This window comes from Kwoniella shandongensis, chromosome 4 (genome assembly GCF_008629635.2).
Source record: "Kwoniella shandongensis chromosome 4, complete sequence".
In the NCBI taxonomy this organism is placed as follows: domain Eukaryota; kingdom Fungi; phylum Basidiomycota; class Tremellomycetes; order Tremellales; family Cryptococcaceae; genus Kwoniella; species Kwoniella shandongensis.
This window is the reverse complement of record NC_089290.1, coordinates 361,553-379,549: the sequence shown is the minus strand read 5'-3', so window position 1 is coordinate 379,549 and position 17,997 is coordinate 361,553. Positions and strand designations below refer to the sequence as shown.

The 17,997-nt window shown below is 49.5% G+C and overlaps 6 protein-coding genes across 6 annotated transcripts; 3 read left to right on the top strand and 3 right to left on the bottom strand.

Annotated features, from left to right (window-relative positions):
* Nucleotides 1-548: 548 nt before the first annotated feature.
* CI109_102162 (uncharacterized protein) lies at nucleotides 549-1,923 on the bottom strand (the record flags this gene model as incomplete). Its single annotated transcript, XM_032004837.1, has 6 exons — nucleotides 549-700; nucleotides 773-889; nucleotides 959-1,178; nucleotides 1,412-1,540; nucleotides 1,645-1,750; nucleotides 1,856-1,923. The coding sequence occupies 6 exons, from the start codon at nucleotides 1,921-1,923 to the stop codon at nucleotides 549-551; spliced, it is 792 nt and encodes a 263-aa protein (XP_031860952.1).
* Nucleotides 1,924-2,411: 488 nt separating this feature from the next.
* CI109_102161 (uncharacterized protein) lies at nucleotides 2,412-4,980 on the bottom strand (the record flags this gene model as incomplete). The annotated part of the gene is made up of 13 exons (XM_032004838.1): nucleotides 2,412-2,657; nucleotides 2,713-2,831; nucleotides 2,892-3,010; nucleotides 3,076-3,296; nucleotides 3,365-3,775; nucleotides 3,835-3,901; nucleotides 3,960-4,016; nucleotides 4,088-4,121; nucleotides 4,186-4,281; nucleotides 4,347-4,441; nucleotides 4,542-4,614; nucleotides 4,684-4,735; nucleotides 4,807-4,980. The coding sequence occupies 13 exons, from the start codon at nucleotides 4,978-4,980 to the stop codon at nucleotides 2,412-2,414; spliced, it is 1,764 nt and encodes a 587-aa protein (XP_031860953.1).
* Nucleotides 4,981-7,879: 2,899 nt separating this feature from the next.
* On the top strand, nucleotides 7,880-9,068 carry CI109_102160 (uncharacterized protein; the record flags this gene model as incomplete). The annotated part of the gene is made up of 5 exons (XM_032004839.1): nucleotides 7,880-7,937; nucleotides 8,049-8,152; nucleotides 8,352-8,415; nucleotides 8,489-8,616; nucleotides 8,799-9,068. The coding sequence occupies 5 exons, from the start codon at nucleotides 7,880-7,882 to the stop codon at nucleotides 9,066-9,068; spliced, it is 624 nt and encodes a 207-aa protein (XP_031860954.1).
* Nucleotides 9,069-10,336: 1,268 nt separating this feature from the next.
* On the top strand, nucleotides 10,337-11,167 carry CI109_102159 (uncharacterized protein; the record flags this gene model as incomplete). The annotated part of the gene is made up of 5 exons (XM_065967092.1): nucleotides 10,337-10,525; nucleotides 10,602-10,741; nucleotides 10,825-10,875; nucleotides 10,934-11,001; nucleotides 11,067-11,167. The coding sequence occupies 5 exons, from the start codon at nucleotides 10,337-10,339 to the stop codon at nucleotides 11,165-11,167; spliced, it is 549 nt and encodes a 182-aa protein (XP_065823164.1).
* Nucleotides 11,168-11,676: 509 nt separating this feature from the next.
* On the top strand, nucleotides 11,677-13,480 carry CI109_102158 (uncharacterized protein; the record flags this gene model as incomplete). Its single annotated transcript, XM_032004841.1, has 13 exons — nucleotides 11,677-11,707; nucleotides 11,760-11,801; nucleotides 11,865-11,881; nucleotides 11,944-12,044; nucleotides 12,140-12,207; nucleotides 12,275-12,286; nucleotides 12,457-12,664; nucleotides 12,753-12,855; nucleotides 12,916-12,994; nucleotides 13,066-13,111; nucleotides 13,174-13,246; nucleotides 13,327-13,366; nucleotides 13,425-13,480. 13 exons carry the CDS (start codon nucleotides 11,677-11,679, stop codon nucleotides 13,478-13,480), a joined length of 876 nt encoding a protein of 291 aa, XP_031860956.1.
* Nucleotides 13,481-13,675: 195 nt separating this feature from the next.
* On the bottom strand, nucleotides 13,676-15,178 carry CI109_102157 (uncharacterized protein; the record flags this gene model as incomplete). Its single annotated transcript, XM_032004842.1, has 9 exons — nucleotides 13,676-13,736; nucleotides 13,794-13,819; nucleotides 13,898-14,031; nucleotides 14,083-14,259; nucleotides 14,330-14,434; nucleotides 14,501-14,628; nucleotides 14,736-14,865; nucleotides 14,934-14,965; nucleotides 15,063-15,178. 9 exons carry the CDS (start codon nucleotides 15,176-15,178, stop codon nucleotides 13,676-13,678), a joined length of 909 nt encoding a protein of 302 aa, XP_031860957.1.
* Between the last annotated feature and the right edge of the window lie 2,819 nt (nucleotides 15,179-17,997).

Sequence of the window (17,997 nt, the reverse complement as noted above, 5' to 3'; positions counted from 1 at the left end):
AACACAAGACCAGTAATGACCAATCACGCCCCTCTCTTACAGCATACAACACAAACAAGACTGGAGATAAAGCGGCACATGCATAAAAGAAAAAAAATAAAACCATTTCCTTCCAAGTTCCATGTTCCAGCTTCCAACGGTACTACCGATACCGCAACCGCTCGGATAGATCTCAACGTGATTTCACTACCAAGATCCCGCCGCCAAATGCGCCGTTGTCGGACAAAGGTTTATCCTCGGACGGACCTTACAACCTCACTCAGTACATCAGCTTATGATATCGTCGGATGCATGATCCGGAGCTGAAGCGGAACTGTAAGTTACACAGTCCCGGTGGATGTCGGGTTTCGGAGTAAGATCTCTCCATGAAGAATAGTCCCTTGCGATAACTTTTGTTGACGATGCGTTGCGAGAAGCTCCGTGAAGATCTGCAACAGTATCCACTCCGATGTCGGAACGAGATCCATTCCTAAAGATGACATTTCGGAACCCTACTACTATCGTGATCTACAAACGGCTATCCCTTTATTCTCTCACGTCGTCATTTTCTACGAGTAAGCCCTGTCGCCCGTGCTGGCATTACCAGTGACATAAGTCAATTGTCGCTCAAACTCGGCAGCAAGACAAGCGCTGTCGACAGCGATGGAGACCATGTCAAACCCTTGATCGAGACGCTTCTTAGCGATTTGGCCGTTGGAGCCTGGCCAAAGGCACATGTGGTATCAGCATCGAAACACCAAACAGGTCCAAGCACAGACATGACCACACTCACAGAAGATGGCAGCAGTCTTGCCTGCAGCATGGGCAGCAGCAAGAGTCTTGGAGATAGCACCTTCATGCTCTTCTCCACCAAAAGGTACGCCCAACTGCTTGGCGAGATCGAATGGGCCTACGTGAAGATCCAGTTATCAGCAACTCGCTTGGGGTAGGTGTTATTAAAATCAATGCCGCCACTTACCGATGAAAAGGACATCCAACCCTTCTACTTTCGCAATCTCTTCCACATTTGCGACACCCTGCTTCGATTCGATCTGGACGATGACTAACAGGTTGTCGTCCGCACCAGCATCGTATTCGCTACCCTTCACATTGAACACTGGAGGACAGAACATGGGTCCGTAGCCTCGAGTACCGATGGGAGGGTACTTTGAGAATGAGACGATCTTCCTGGCGTCTTCCTGCGGGGCGACAACATATGATCAGCATACAGGTTAGAGGCAGTGGAGGCATCAACCGAAGATATCCATCCATGTCCTCTGAATGAGGTTGTTTTTTTTTGCCGGGGTCATCGGCCTACTCCGAAAGCCCCTCGTTTCCCACTCTCGTGTACATTGTGCTTCTTTTGCCGTTCGCTTCGGGACACGCTCCAGGACGTGCCATATCGTATCACAGACAAGGAGGAAGCACTTACCGCACTATGACACATAGGGGTCATCACACCATGCGCTCCAGAGTCTAAAGCTCGTTTGATCATCCATTCTTCGGTCCATGGCACACGGATGATAGGACTCGCGCCGAGCGATGAGACTGTCGTGACGAGCTGCGTAGAAACAACTCAGCATCAGCACGGTACTTTTACAAGACTGGCCTTGTAGCTTGACATGTTTAGGACATGGATGGAGCAAGTATGACTATTGAATTCACCTCGAAGTAATCCTTGTCGGTAATCTGACCATGTTCAGCGTCGATCAAAGCCCAGTTGAAGCCGCCCGTAGAGAGTACAGTAGCGACGGTAGAAGTGCCGGGAAGACTAAACACGGATAAGGTCAGTGAATGAACATTCAGCACAGTAACACAGTCTCGTTGTGGTAAGGTTGGGCAAAGTATCATTGAAGAAGAGTGTCACATCACTCACGTGCACCAGAATCCGATACCGGGCTTCTTGGATCCCAAATCGTTTTTCAAAAAAGTCTTGGCTTGCATCGTATCTTCTTCTTCTTTTCTACCAAATGTATGTTCGTTAAGAGCAGATGAGTGAATAGTCAAGTAGTTGGAAGATAACTTTGCTTGGGTGAATTAGGTGCTACGGTGATGATGATGGTGACATGTGATGAGATGCAGGAGATGGGGTGGACTTTGATCGGGATTGGATTGTCCCGGATACCGATCACCGGTCCAACTACCGAATGAGCCGAGTTTGCCTTTCTGCAATATTAATCCTTCTATAAGCCCATATGCAATGTGCGAATGCTGGTCTGGGACATTTAAGCATGCGGTTGAAGCTAAAACAGCGCATGGTACATCCATGCCATCATCCACAACCTACATCGCATCATCTATATCCAACATCGACCCGTGACTATCTACTTTACTGAGATCCGTTTTGATATGAGCGACTAGATTGTGCCACTCCTTACTCGTTGACTGCTTCAAATCCAACCTAAAGATGTGTGCCTAATCCTTTGACCCGCTCACGCTTCCTGCTCTTCCTCACCCTCCTCCTCTGCCTGACTAACCTGTGCCTTTGTCTCCGCCATGATCTTGTGCATGTCCACCTCGCGCATACCCAGACCGGATAGGAAAGTGACAAACGTTAACACAGCACAACAGATGAAGACCGCATGCAGAGCCTTTTGGTATGATATGATAGCGATAGATTTGAGAGGTTCGGCGAGATGTTTGATTGAGGCAGACGATTCACGGATCGAAGCGATAATCTGCGTCCCAACAGTACATTAGCGTTGCACGAGTTGTGAGGACGCTGTGACTCACCTCGTCGGCATCTGGACCTGTGATTCGGTTCTCTAGCTCCTTCTCCAAGATAGCCTGAGTGAGAGCACCGGAGAGCGCCACACCGAGGACTTGACCAATGGTACGGAAGAGGTATGATACTGCGTTGATCAAACACGTTAGCCTTAGCTGCCATGTACTGAACTGGGGTTTCGACTCACAACTACTCGCGACGGATACATGTTCGGGCCCAACGTCCGCAATCAAGCCGACGATTGTGAGAGTGGTAACTCCACCCATTGCAAGACTGTTGAAGGACATGTTGGTCCACAACATCCACCTGTGAGTATTGCATCGTCAGCGACAGTCCGGCACACCGAAACTGCGGAGAAGACACGGGCTTACTCAGAGGTGTTGATATCCCAAGTGGCAATCATGACTGCTCCAACAATACCGAAAGCGGCCAACAACGCATTGAGCCAGTAATACTTCTTAGTGTGTCGAACGATGAATCCTGAACCGAGGGACCCGATCATCCCCACGAATGAACCTGGAATAAGATGGGCTCCGGCATTTGAGGACGAGAATTGTCGCACTGCGGTGAAGTATAAAGGCACGCTGTACAGCTGCACACCACCGACTGTCAGTTCCACTGATGAAGCAGGAAGCAGATCGTCGAGAAACCTTGACGTACCGTAGCAAAGTTGGTCAAAGAGAGAACAAAGTTGTTGATCGCCACGGCGACTGGTGTTCGGCTGACTAGGAGCTCGAACGGCATCACTGGCTCGGCTGCCCACTTCAACTCGACAAGCAAGAACACCACGAAGAGCACAGCACTTGCAACGAAGAGTCCGATGATCAAGGGGTCCGACCATGCATAAGCGTCGGCGGCGGCAGCGTTGGTTTTGAGTGAGATGGCGATGAGAGCCGATCCGACCCAGCCGGCGAGCAGGAAACATCCGAGGAAATCGATACGCCTAAGTAGTTGGGATGTGGATTGTTTCTCTGTCGGACTAGGCGTGGCAGTTCCTGATGTTGGACGAGATGGCACAGTGTATCGAACGTTCGTATGAACCAAGTAGATGCCAACAAACAGGACCGGGATCTGACGTAAATGAGTTTGATAAGGCTGGTCCATAAGATACTGCGGTCATGTTGACTTACCTGAACCCCAAAAGCCCATCTCCAGTTCAAGCTATCGTTGATGAAACCGCCAATGGGAGCTCCGAGACTAGCGTGACGTGGACTCAGCTACGGAGTTGTAATGGACGTACCAATCCGAGACTCACCCCATACCACTTCCAAAGGCAAGGTTGCCGAAACCTTGGAAGATACCACGGTGTGTGCTGCAATCACGACGAAAAGATTAGCAAACGTACACGGAGTTCGGATAGTAAGACTCGTATAGCCTACTCACATAGGTACGATGTCGCTTGTGATGGTGCTACTGACTGTATGTATGGGTCAGTTGCGGTTCCAATTCCGGAGTATATGTTCAGAGATGTCAAGTCGTACCAGTACTAAGTCCACCTCCGCCGATTCCGGCAATCGCACGGGCTAGAATGAGCATTTCCATAGACGGGGCAACAGCGCAGAGCAAGTTTCCGACAGCTGAGTAATACAATACCAATCAGCTATCGCGTTTCTGGGGTGTTTCCATGTGGTCCCGGACTTACTAAAGAAGGTCAGGGCCAAGATCATGGAGTATTGACGACCGATAATGTTGCACAATCTTCCGTAGATGGGTGTGAAACAGCAGACCGATAACATACTGATTGATCGTGTGCCCATACATTTCTATGTCAGCTAACATAATAGGGACGGAGTGGAACTGTGTGGAGCCATAGGGGACGGGCGGGAGGGGAACTCACTAAGATGTACCCAACCACGAAGCCATATTCGTCGCTTTGAAAGAAGACGAGATGGGTCCCAAGAGCGTCGCAACTGTCGTAAAGGAAGAATTGTCTCAGCAACCTATTCCAGCGCAGCTTGTAGTAGGAACCTCGTACTCACCGACCACACCGTCGAACGCTGCTAGGAATGAACAAACCCACATCGAGGAGAGCTGGCAACGTTATCCACTCTCCGTTTTAGCCGCTTTGTCTCTACGATACTAAAGACTTCAATCTAACTCACCAAGACCCAGAACTTGTTGGAAGATATCCCCACTCGGTTGTAACTCAACTTGCTCTCATCTTGTACGATGTTATCCGCTTTACGAGGACCGGATCCGTTCTCCTCGGTGTAGAGGGAGACGGCAGGGATAGGAGGGTTTTGGAGTAACGGTTGTCGTTCCGATGAACCTGACATATTGATAGATAGTGTCGATCGTCCGAGGGGATACTATGCACAGGTAGAACGGCTCCAAGCAATTATGATAATGTTGCTCAGTATGAGATGAGAAAGATAATAGTTCATGTGAAGGCAGGATGCATCGGGCTGCTGTTTTTTTAATTATGGTGTTTGCCGAGGTGGGTATGGTATGGTGTGCTTATCTCGCATCTCGCATTTGACCGTCCGGATCGACGTGGGTCAAAGCGGCGAGGTCCGACATTACCGTCTCGCAGATAACCGCACGGACGGTGGATCCGTTTATGCACTGACATTGGGTACATCATAAAGACATCGATTCACATACTGTCTTGTTCGTTCTTACGGAGTCCAACGGTCGTTGGTCGAGCAATCTTAACCGGAAGACGAAAGCCGAAAATAACAAGGATGTAATCAGGTTGGGTCGAAGGCACCTGATCATCGACACGAGCGGCGATATTGTCATAATAAGGTCAAAGGTCAAGGAGACTATACTGACCACTCATTGCGGGACCCAGCAAGTAAGGAAAGAAGAGGAATGACACGTATCCAGAGGTATCTGATCCCTCGTTTTCCATGTTCACATCTCGCGCCGCATATGCACTTCATGCAGGGATGTGGCTCGACTCGAATTGTGCACGTACTAAATGGCTGTGACATGGGCGCTGATTATGCAGTGGTACCTGATAAGCCTAAAAAGATACGGTGGGGAAGGCAAGGAAGCGAGCTGCAAAACCACGAGGCGAACGGTAGCACAGAAGCTGTGTGTATTGCTGATGAAGGCGCAGGAGACCGTGCTCATTCGAATTCACCGCCCAGGATCACTCACTCGGCGCAGTGATGGTGTGCGCGATAGAGTATTGGGTAACGGTACGCCCCGACCGAGCTGAATTCTCAGTGTACTGAAAAAGAAAAGAATGAAGCGCCCAGAGGAAGTCGAATCCCCGTCTTCCACTGACGGGGCATTCCGACAAACCGTAGTCCATACAGGCGTTGTCGGAGTGCCGTATGCTGCGGACGCACTGACCGCTGTGCTATGGGACTTAGGTTGGTTTACATGACGATGTAGCCCTTATGAGGCGGAGGAAGAAGGAAGGAGGAAAGGGTAAGGCAATTATAGGGCAGAGACACGAGGCCAAAGGAGGGTTTGTGTTTCTTCTACAAAGAGGGGTCCAGGCCCTAATGGATTTGATGACCTCGAGGCGGCCGCAGAAACCGATTGTACCCTTCCCATGGTAGAACTATGGCAGAGGGACAATGAAAAAAAGAAAAAGACTTCGCGACCAGGGGAATTCGAATCCCCGTCTTCCACGTTGTGGTAGCCAGGCAAAACGGCTCAGTGCAGTCCATGCGACTGAGCCGAGGTGGATGTGCAATCTTTCGTGGACACACTGACCACTGTGCTATGGGCGCTTTTGATGGCGTGTACGAAACGGGGAGCCCTCATGACCCATTGAATAGACGTAAGAAGAGTGGACGATTAAACCGTGCTGTGTTAACTTCGGGGGGGCGTTGTCGTTGGACGAAACTTGATGGGCTGACAGAGCAAACCCCACACCACGGGTTCAGCGTCCACTGGCTTTCCACAACAACGTATATGATTCGATTCAACCTGCGGCAGGACAGAAAAAAGAAATTCTGCGCCCAGAGGAGTTCGAATATTCGTCTTCCCCGTTGGTATGAGGCAACGCTCGAGGCCTATGCATTCCATGCGACACGTCTCGCCAAGCCTCAGTCTTCCGAGGACGCACTAGCCATTGTGCTATGGACGCTATGCGTGGTACAGGTGTTCCCTACGCCTTTTGATGATTGTGAGAACGTGGGACATGAGGAGGACAGGAGTGTGTTGGTACAATAGGAAAAGAGGGGTTGCGTGTTGTACCTAAGAGGGAGACGTCCTCGCGATCTGGAACTTGACTCAGGACTGAAGAGCTGATCATCACGTCAAACGAATGTCATTCCGTAAGTTTACTGAGTACCCAGATGCGAAAAGTCGCTTCATCGTCAGCATCCCCATGCATAGACTTGACAAAAAGACTCGTGTGTCCAGAGGAAATCGAATCCTCGTCTCCCAACCTGACGCTCGGACCCCCGAGCTAAGCAGCAGATGCAGGCTGCAGTCCATGCGAGCTGGCTGCATCGCTACCCAGCTAGATGGCAGAAGTTGATCATGGGCGCACTGACCACTGTGCTATGGGCACGTTCTGTTCTACGGTGTTGATACGCTGTAGCGAATATAAACGTTGCTTGGCGTCATGGACGAACAAATACTCAAACATGGATGTCTACCATTGTGAGATAAATCGTGGTGGAACGAGACTATCCATATATGCGCGAGCGCAAGATAGGGATTGGTGATTGTGTTTCGCAATCACAGGGCGGCGACCTGCATCCCGGGAAAGTGCACAGCCGTCCTTGATAGTAGATAAGCGATTTTTTTACTCTAAGCAATCATTTGGAACACCTCGCCCCCTCGACTGTGTCTGAGAGAGGTGTATGACAAACAACAACGCCAAATATGTGATGCCAATGTCGCGTCCCCATCTTGTCAAGCATGAAACTGAAACATGCATCATGACCTGGCTCTTGATGACTGTGACGTACGTGTATGCAATTAGCGTCGAATGCATTGAAAGTACCTGATCTGCTTTACCTCTCCACCGTACGGGGCAATCTATCAAAGGAAGGGAGATGATGAATGACGTCATTCTCAATCTAAGTGATCGGTTAAGGTTGGTGTCAATTATTGCATCAACAAGCCACTAAAGTTGGAAAGAATCACCCTATATATACATATATCTTGGGACTGTACTCCACTCTTTGATCTCTTCACGACAAACATCAGATCTCCAACTTGACTACTACGACTACTCAACAACACATATCTACACATATCACAATGGGACTCTTTGGATCTTCTGACCCCACCGTTCAAGCCGAAAAGGCTCTCGCAAAAGGTATGTTTACGCGATTTGCACCCAACCATCCCCGACGCGGCTTTCCCCATTTGCCACCCTTTTCATTTTCTCTCCAGTGCTGACGCTGATTGCTCTTGTTGATGATTGCAGAGGCCAAAGCTGAGGAGAAACAGCTCAAGCAGGCCGAGAAGGCCCTTGCGCACACTGAAAAATCAGAGGCGAAGGCTGCCAAGGCCGAGGTCAAGGCTCACAGCGTGAGTTTTCCTTCCGTTACTATATGATGTCTTTGTCATTCCCGACTCTTTCCCTCTCTCTTTATATCCTCTTCTCCCTCCCTCCACAATGTTACCCACGCATACCTCCTTCCTCACCTGTCGAAAAGCTGCCCATGCCCCTCATTATGGCTTCTGCTAGTATACTCCCCCCTCGGAACAGAACTGACCGTACACACAGGCACACGACAAAGCCGTCAAGGTCGAGCAAAAGGCTGCTGCCGTTTTGAGCAAAGCCAACCACAGTGAGTCCTGTCAATCCTGTCCTGAACTCAGTGTCATGTGCTGTCCCAGAGCTTGAGCTGATGGTTTCGGCAGAACACGACGAAGCCGTGAACCACCAAAACGCTTCGGTCAATGAGATCGAGCGAAAGTCCGCCGAGCACCAGCGTATCGCCCAAGAACTTCAGCAGAAGAAGGCGAACCTTGAGCACTTGGCTCACAAGGTGAGTGGGCCATTCCTCACTTGTACATCCGCCGCATGGTCTTCGTCTCCCACTTGACCACCCGATTTACATCTCCACGATTACTGTTGCGGGTTCTCCTCTTCCTCATATAAATTGTTACTCGCTTGTCTTACTGTTGTATTCACTGATCATCTCGGACATTGCTGACACCATGCTCCCAGCACGAGTACAACGAGCACAACCGTGACGGCAAGCTCCAAGAACTCCACCACCAACCAGAACAAACTGCCGCTGCCGTGACCAGTGACCTTCACCACGGTCAACATGTTGGTCAAGGCCAACCCGGCGGTGTTGGTTACGAGCAAGGTGCTCCTGGTGTTGGAGCTGGTGCCGGTACCGGATACACTCAGGGCCAAACTGGTGCGACTGGAGCTGCTTACGGTCAGCAAGCTGCATCTGGTGGTGTGCCTCCAACCGCTACTAGGTTGTAAGAGGCAAAGAAGCGGGAGGTCGGGATATTTGACAAGCAACGGATAATGTAGTATAGTATAGGAGAGACAGATATGCATGTAGCCTTAGTGTTATCCTTATTTGCAAGATCGAACAGAAGTGTAATGTCAAGCATTGCCAAAGCGAGAGGGCAAAGCGTTCTGATCTGAAGAGAACAAAGAGCCACGGAAGAAAAGATGAAACGCGACGGATTTCGTTGTCATTGTTTTCTCTCCGAAGCACGGACCGCCCATCGTATCACACCATGTGGTCTCGATGATGCTCACACTTCTTTATGCAAATGCATACTCTGGACAACCTCGTAAGCGCTAGGAGATGCATTCGCCTTTGTCCTTTCAGACATCGACGGGTCTGTGCAGTTTCACGATGCTGTGGCAATTGTTCACGTATCGGAATGTCTCACTGATTGTCCGCTTTTCCCAAATATGCGCCTCTCCCAAGAATCGAGATGGTGAATGATCCTCCTTCATCTCTGCCTCATTCCTCCCTTATCCAGGAAGCTCGGCTAGAGCATGTCTCATCGTCAAACGTCCGAAACATAGATGGACCTTCCGCTGGACTAAATCGGGCTTGACATGACACCATCGCTTCATCGAAGGTCTCCCGAACAATAGGAAACCAACATACTTTACTTCAAACGAGCGCACGAGCTTCCAGCCCCCTGTTGGACATCGATGCGCACCCTTCGTTGCTGATCATTGAAGGCTCGTGCTAACATTATCCACATGATCTGCATCCTCGAACTCCGTTATATACGGATAACTACGGAGACCATTTACCGTATCTTAGCTCGTACTACAACGCAGAATCAACGAGTAGTGGGAAAAGAAGGGATCGTGAATTGCTGTGGCTGTGTTTCACAGTGCTCTTTTGTTCCTCTGGCTGCTACCTTTGGTCGGAACTAAAGCTCACAAGCTCGACAAATGAGGGAGTTTACAGGACTTACCATGACCCATACATTGATGAGGCGATGGAGAGGGTCTGTGCTAAAACGTGAGGTTGGGAGTTTCATCTTCGCAACGAGCTGCGAGGTGCTATGTTACAAGAAATGGATAGCGAGGACAATAAAGTATAAAGGTCCATCGCCCTCGTCATCTCTCCCATTGTTTCTTCCACCAAACATACCTATACCCGCATACACTAGTCTTCACACTCACGCCGTTGTAGTGGCCCTCTACACGAGTCTGTTCATCACATCTCCCAATATCATTACGATCTTTATAGCTCCCGCACCAGATTCCCATCCGCAATGTACTTCTCCCACCACTTCACCATCGCTCTCGTCTCTCTTTTCACACTCACAAATGCGATCCCTGCGACCACTGTAGGAGCTGAATCCCTTGCGAATCGATATAACATGGACCATGAGAGGCACCATCCTAAACGCGAGACCAGCCTTCGTCCGTCAGCGTCGATCAGCGCAGTCAAACGATCAGTGGTAAGTACCCTCTTCGTCATACATCTGCATCTCCAAATCTGCTAGTCTCAGAGATAACAAGTGATTGAACGCATAGCCTACTGTCTATCCGATCAACCTTCCCCTTGGTGCACCGATCGATCTTGCTCGATGTCCCCCTACAACGATGGCCTGTCCGATTGTACCTATGACAGATGCGGAGGTTCGATCCGCAGGACCTAACGTCGCTTATGAGTGGTGAGTCTTCTCTTTAACACTCATCACTTCTCATAGGTCAACCATATGTTCACGGTCCTGAGAATAAGCTAACACCTTGTCAGTGTTAGTCCGGACGAAGATCTTTACTCGTGTGGCGGATGTGCCACTCTTGGGTGAGTCAGATCCCTTCGTCTCCCAGGTTAATTAGTACTCATTACCGAGAAATACCAGCTCCGGGACAGACTGTACCGCCATCCCGAATGTTCTGTCCGTGTCTTGCTCTGCAGGCTTATGCAATGGTAAGTCCGTTTGGGCTGTTCGTTCATGTCGATTGATCGACTGATCGGCAAACGAACCGTTGCAGTACACTCTTGTCAAGCTGGCTTCGTCCTTTCTTCCAATTCTCAAAGATGTGTTCCCTGCAACGGCGTGTCCGATGGCCCTCTGTCCTTCCAAGCTCGATGACCGGCGTGTTACCGTTTCTTTGGGTATTACAGGTGTCCAGAAGATGTCAGGGCCGAGGAGCTTTCAAGGACATGTATTTTGGTTCTGTAGCGACCTTGTCTCTTCTTTCAAATCATGATGGTGCAGGAGACGGCTTCTGCTATCGAAGGTAGCCTCGGTGATGCGCCATAGCGAACCCCTCTACTTTTATCTGGTACCAGAATCGAGATGTCATCTAAATACAATCAACCAATTGAACGATGCCCCTACCTAACCGAGACCCCGCACGATATCATGAGTCGTATCGGTTCCCCCCATTTATATATGACCGGGATCATACGCCCGGAAGTGCCGGATTGGCTCGAGATTAGGGGTTGTTCACTTGAGTCGCGCAATCACTTCACCGGGATGAAAAAGAACCCATCATAACGTTGTCTTTGACTTTATCACAACCTACCGATACGTCGTGTTATAGACATCTAGATAGCTCGTATAGAAGAAAAAGATAGGACAGGACAGGATAAAACAAAATGACAACTACAGAACTTAAGAAACCTCTTCGTGAGTTGTCAAGTTGGGCGTGTTGGAGCTGGCAGGACTGATGCTCCGACAGCCCTTCCCTTCGCCTACACTTTTGCATCAGGTGCTATTGCAGGTAAGCTACCACCTTCCTCTTTCACCTGAGTCGCCGAGCCACGTAGCTGACCTTCTTTATCAGGATGTACCGAGCTTCTCGTGCGTTTACTACACCATGTGGTCTGGCGCACTGAAACTGACGCGAACATTACTTCCGACAGCTGCTATACCCCCTTGATGTCGTCAAGACTCGTCAACAGCTTGAAGTCGGTAAAGGAGTAGGCATGGTTCAAGTGTTCAAGAACATCATCGCGCAAGAAGGGTGAGCGAAACTTCTTCCTACCAATCTCTTGCCAGCACGTCTTTATTCAGTGCCCTCTATTGTCGTTGTGCTGAGCTGATTGTGTTCCCACATAGTCCCGGTCGATTGTACAGAGGTATTGTTCCTCCTCTCATGTTGGAAGCTCCCAAGAGAGCTGTCAAATGTGAGTGTCTCCTCTGTGTCTCTTTCATGCTAGCACAACCCAGCTGACATTGATCGTCTCTTACCAGTCGCTGCAAACGGTTCGTCTTATTATCGATCTTCGATCTCATCCCTCAGTCACACGACCTAACCACATGCTGGTTGCTCATTCACACTTCGCGCCCTCCTCTCCATTACACTCCTCCGCCGTTCCCTCTGCTTCTCTGCCAATCTCATATGTTTACATGCTGACCATACATCATTTTTACAGGATCATGGGGCGCCTACTTCACAAACAATGGTCAAAGACAAAACACCCTTGCTCTCGCAACATTGACAGGTTGTTTCGCCGGTGCCACCGAGTCTGTTGTCGTCACTCCCTTTGAGCTTGTCAAGATTAGAATGCAGTCCAAGACCTCGACTTTTAAGGGACCTATGGATGTCATTAAGCACTCATTCAAGACCAGTGGACCGTTAGGGTGAGTAAACCTTGATCTGACCCTCATACTCTCGAGGCGCTATCTCCTGTTGGTGGATGCCCTTTTGCTGACATGATACCGACTACAGATTGTACCAAGGTATGGAGTCTACCTTCTGGCGACACTGGTGGTGGAACGGTGGTTATTTCGGTGCCATCTACGCTGTGAAGGGCTTATTGCCCAAAGCTACTGTAAGTGATCTTGTACCACTTGCCCGTGCCAGATAGCTCATCTTGAGTTGCAAACTACAGAGTAAGAAGCAGGAGCTTGGTAACAACTTGCTTGCTGGAACTGTCGGTGGCTTCGTTGGTACTTCTTTGAACACACCTTGTGAGTAACACCAAGCACTGTGGTCTGAACTCCATTGGACGAACTGATCATTTATTCACTCAATTCGTTAGTCGACGTCATCAAGACCAGAGTGCAACTCCACGGTAGCGGTGAATGGTGAGTGCGACCGAGTCAGCCTGGTAGGTTGCCGTACTGACGTGTTGGTCGTGGCATGACAGGTCTTACCCCGGTCTTTACAAGATCATCAAGACCGAAGGATTCGGAGGAATGTACAAGGGGTTCGCGCCAAAGGTGAGTGTCGAAGATGAAACTATCGCGTGTGCCAAATTTCACGTACGCGGCCTCGCTGACTTGACCCATTCATCCACCAGGTCCTGCGTCTTGCTCCCGGAGGTGGTGTCTTGTTGTTGGGTAAGCATCTCAAATTCTTGAAGCTCCTATATGTCATGCTGATTTCGGACGTCCACAGTCGTCGAGGCCTTGTCAACCGTCTTCAGGAAACAATTGGGACCCCCTTACATTTAAACTACACGAGTACTATATGCATGGGAGTCGCGGGGAATGCTTCTGGATCGCCGTCCTTCGAAAGCTTTCGCGGATATTGATACATTTCGACATTTCAAGTAAAACACTAATTATACTTTGACTGATTGCTTATCACTTTTTGTGACTACACTAACTGATTATTCGAAGCATGAACCTTCAGGGCTCTCCGAGGGTTTAGGCAACTACTACGTAGCCGATACCGAAGTTCTGGCCATCGGGAATAGGACCCTTTCCGCTATGGACGAAGACAAGGTTAGAGGGTGGTCTAGCGCCGAAGGAAGGGTAAACTTACTTGAAGTTGGTGGCGACCAAGATGGACTGTGAAGGGGAGCAAGACAGAGATTTGGTTAGCTCAATTCCTTCGAAGCTCGTTCGGAGGGCAGACCGATCACTCACAGTTCCATTGATGTACTCGGGAAGGTTAGTTGTTCCTACACCTGGACCTGTCTGGGTCAAAGGCGCCTTGATGGAATACACATCACCAAGGAACTGGATGTGCACATCGTCTCCAAGGTTGACCTTCTTAGTATCTGAGAGAGGATATCAGCAAGGACAGTGAGACAGACAAGGGATCAACTTACCCCACTTGACTGTGATCTCGTCACCTGCGTTGTGGGGAGGGGTGCCAGCGGTGAAGTTCGCCAAGATAGGTGGGATGAGGTGGAACTCGATAGGCGGGTTGGAAGATGGACAATCAAAGAATGGAGCAGCCAACGAATAAGCTTGAGATGCCGTGAGAGGAGTATCAAAGTTGACCGCTATGAAGGTCGTGTTGCATTAGCGATATGATTCACACCCAAGAACAGATCGTGGACGACAACGACGTACCGTTGAAGAAGTTTAGACCCAGGAATTGCCTCAGGAGCGAGTTTTGTCTCGCCTCATTACCGAGGATCGAACCGCCAGTCTGTCGACTAGGACTATCGGTGAGGTCTGACCAATACAATGGTGTCAGCGATTAGTCGTTCGAACAAATCTCTTAGAGGGGCTATAACTCACTAGCAACACCGCCGATGAAAGCACCTTCTCCGACAGTGGTGACTACTTGACCCATGGCCAACAACATTTCGGGAGTGGTGACCGGGAAAGTGTAAGTACAGTTGGTGAATCCACCACCGAGCGCATCACTACAAAACGGACACAACACCGACATCAGTTAGCAGAGCACAATATAGCGACAACTAGTATGAACTGTTGAAGAGTATGGGGGGACAGAGTGGAATAAGGGACTCACTTGAGGACGGTGAAATGGGCAATCTCTTGATCTCTGAAGAGTTCGAGATACGTTCTGAATCCTGGGTATCCAGCAGCTTCGAAGTCTGCTTCGGTAAAGTTGTCAAGACCTTGGTTCCAGTAAGCGAGTTCTGAGATGGAGGACTGAAGTCAGCGAGTATTTTCTAGAGTCGGTGTGTAGTGTAGAGGGGGAACTTACCTAGCGACTCGAGGTTACGGGCGAGATTGAGACTATCATGGGAAGATCAGCACTCGTCTCACAAGCTGACCAAACCAAACCAAATGAGGAAGAGCGAGACTTTAAGATGCGATGGGATGAGACGCTTACATCGAATAGTCAAGTCCAGCAATGTGCCCATAGGACCATCTCTTGGAAAGAAGGACAGGAGTGGCTACTGCGCTAGAAGCCAGCGCTGCAATGGTGAGCAAGATCGTAGTCTTCATTTTGCTTGTTGATTGCGATTACTTTGTTAGTAAGGATGAGGGTGTTGGTAGACAAAGTCGCCTCTCTTTCAGTGGGTTTAGAGTTATATATACCACGATCATTGCTGGAACCGACCGACCATCGGGGATCGAGCGTTTACAGCACAAGGGGAACAGCATGCGCACCTGCAACTGACCAAGAGAGAGGGAAACGTCATCGTTCGTGCTCTGATACGTCTGCGTCTGTAGACAAGGTAAGGTTATAGTACTCGTGACTACAAGCATGTATGACGTATAGTGTTCCGACTCATATGGGATTCCTGGAACTTGTACCCAACCGGTCTGAGGTAGACACTACCGCTGCTATGGCAGGAAGGAAAGGTGAAGATTAGGGAGATGTCTGGTTGATACCAGGTGTCGGCATCGCGACGTCCTGCTGCTATTTTGAGCTACGACAAGAATTCAAATGATGCTGGAATCGAGCGAAAGCCGAGAGCGCGGGAATGAGTTACTGCATTCAGACACTCTCCTTTCAGCGAGAAGAGAAGCTACTGGTTTTCTCCTGGTGTGTCCCCCTGAGGCCTTCAATCTAGGGAGAACCAAACGACAAACGATCAGTTTCACTTTTGTTGTGGTATGTACATGCTGCTCCTGCAGCCCACCTCAGCTGTCCATGCTGTATCAATACCGGCAAGGTAGTTCATTCAGGACGATACGAGAGGTACATACAAACAGAAGATACACATACATACCACCCTCCACCTCTTCAACGTTCGTCACTTTCAATCCAAGATGTTCACGATCGATCTTGATACTTTTCGACCTGTAGATCTGCGAGTGATTTCGATATGATATGGAGACACCGGCAAGAATCGGCACCGGTACACCAGATTACGTGGCAATTGAGCTCAGAACATGAAAGCATGGGAGTATGTCGCACGCACGATTAGCATGTGGGAAGCACGCGATCGGACGTTATGTATGTGCGGCTAGCATTGGCTTGTGGATGCTAGCTCTCATATAGGCTTGCCAATGCAATTGTCACTCAGATTGACGAAGTTTATCCGTCCTGCTACGCTTGAAGTCATAGTAGCATGCCGTTCAGGACGATAGCCCGCATATAAGACCTACCACTTCTTGCAATGAACATAGATAGGCAGCGACATACATTGAAGAGATAGGCCCAGCGCTCCATCTGTTCAAGGAACTGCGAATTTTGTGCTTTCTTAGTCACATTATCGGATCCCCCTTCTGGTTAGATGAATTCCATTTTCGGTCAGCAAATAGCAAGTAAGTATCAACTTCGGCTAATTAGAGACGGCGACTTATCATTGGGCCTTCCCGCTTACATGAGACGAGGTTCTGGGCTCCCAGAAAGTCGTATCGTATTACGACCAGACTCCGGATTGCCAAGAAGCATGTAACCTAACCCATGCTTAACGTGCGGAGTCACCGCTCAAGCCAAGGCGCCCAGTCCCCGTCCTCTGCATTCGCCTTGATCAATCAAAGTCCGCCCCGAGAGTCGATCTAGCCAAGAGATCCTTTTCCCGCACGTACCCCATGAACAGCTGAGCGATTCCATTATTGAGTCCAGCTCAGCACCCCAACGACTCTCCAGTACCTGTCGATCGCAGTACGTCGCTCTGTACCACAAAAATCATAAACAATAGATTCAAGTGGAAGGCTGGCTGGCCAATAGGGGAAAGGAAACTAAGAGCGCATGTTGAAATACGAATCCGATCATCGCGGCAGATGACAGCATCACGTAAGTTTTACCTATTCAAGAGTGCGACTCCCTTGCTTTCCATTTGGGTGTCATTATCAAATCTGTCCCCAAATTGGAGCATTCATGTGCCAGGTGACCCCGTGTAAAAACCAAATCCACCTTTGCACCAGGCACTGAAGAACGTTCTTCGGCTCGTTCCTGCGCACTAAGACTGAATGCAGGCAAATGAACGGAGAGGGGCCAGATGAAGTAATTGCTGCTTGTTGCCATTGTCGGGTCGCGCAATCCCGCACCTGCACAACTCTTAGGCGCGATGATGTATCTGTACGATTTTCATCGAGACTTGCATTATCTCGGATCCCAAACTTTGACTGTACTACATGTATTTTGTAAAAAAAAAAAAAACGGCAGTAGATCTCACGATTCGATCAGATGCCGAACCATTCCAGATCTGCCTCAAACCACGAGATGGGACGTGAACGTAAAACATAGGACCCTACTTTCCGCTTACCGTCGGCACTTACCAAAACAGGGTTAGACTCGTGCGGTTGTGCCAGTTTCCAGCCAAACAAGTGCCGGCGGTATTCTGACCTCGCCTTCTTACCCTTTTCCCGGCAGCCCCGGAGGGGCTCGTCTGGTTCCCCGTGTTCCTAGAAGGCGATTTGAGTCACCTCCCCTCTTTCGCAGTAAACGTGCCTCGCAGAGAGAAAAAAAGATGTGCTGGTCTCAAACCGATGCCGTACATTCTCGCTTCTGCATCAAACGTACTACCCAGATGTAACGGTAATCTCGGTAGTGCCGTGGCTATTGCTGTCGATTGCCGGTGAAAGAGCAGACGATCACCCCCAAATTACGAGACCTACTACAGCCGTTGCCGCGCTCACGATAATTCGGTATTTTTACTTCCAGCGGGAACGGTAGACGAGGAGAGGAAGCTGAGTGAATCACGCAAGGACTACAAGTCAGGAAAACTCCACTTGCCGCTACCATGTACTACCGTAATAGCATCGTATCCTTGTTTCATAAGCCTCCACTGTCGTAGCCGCTCATTGACAGTACGTACGGGAGCTGTTCCTTAAAGCAGGTGAAAAACTATGAAGCGAAAACTCGAGGT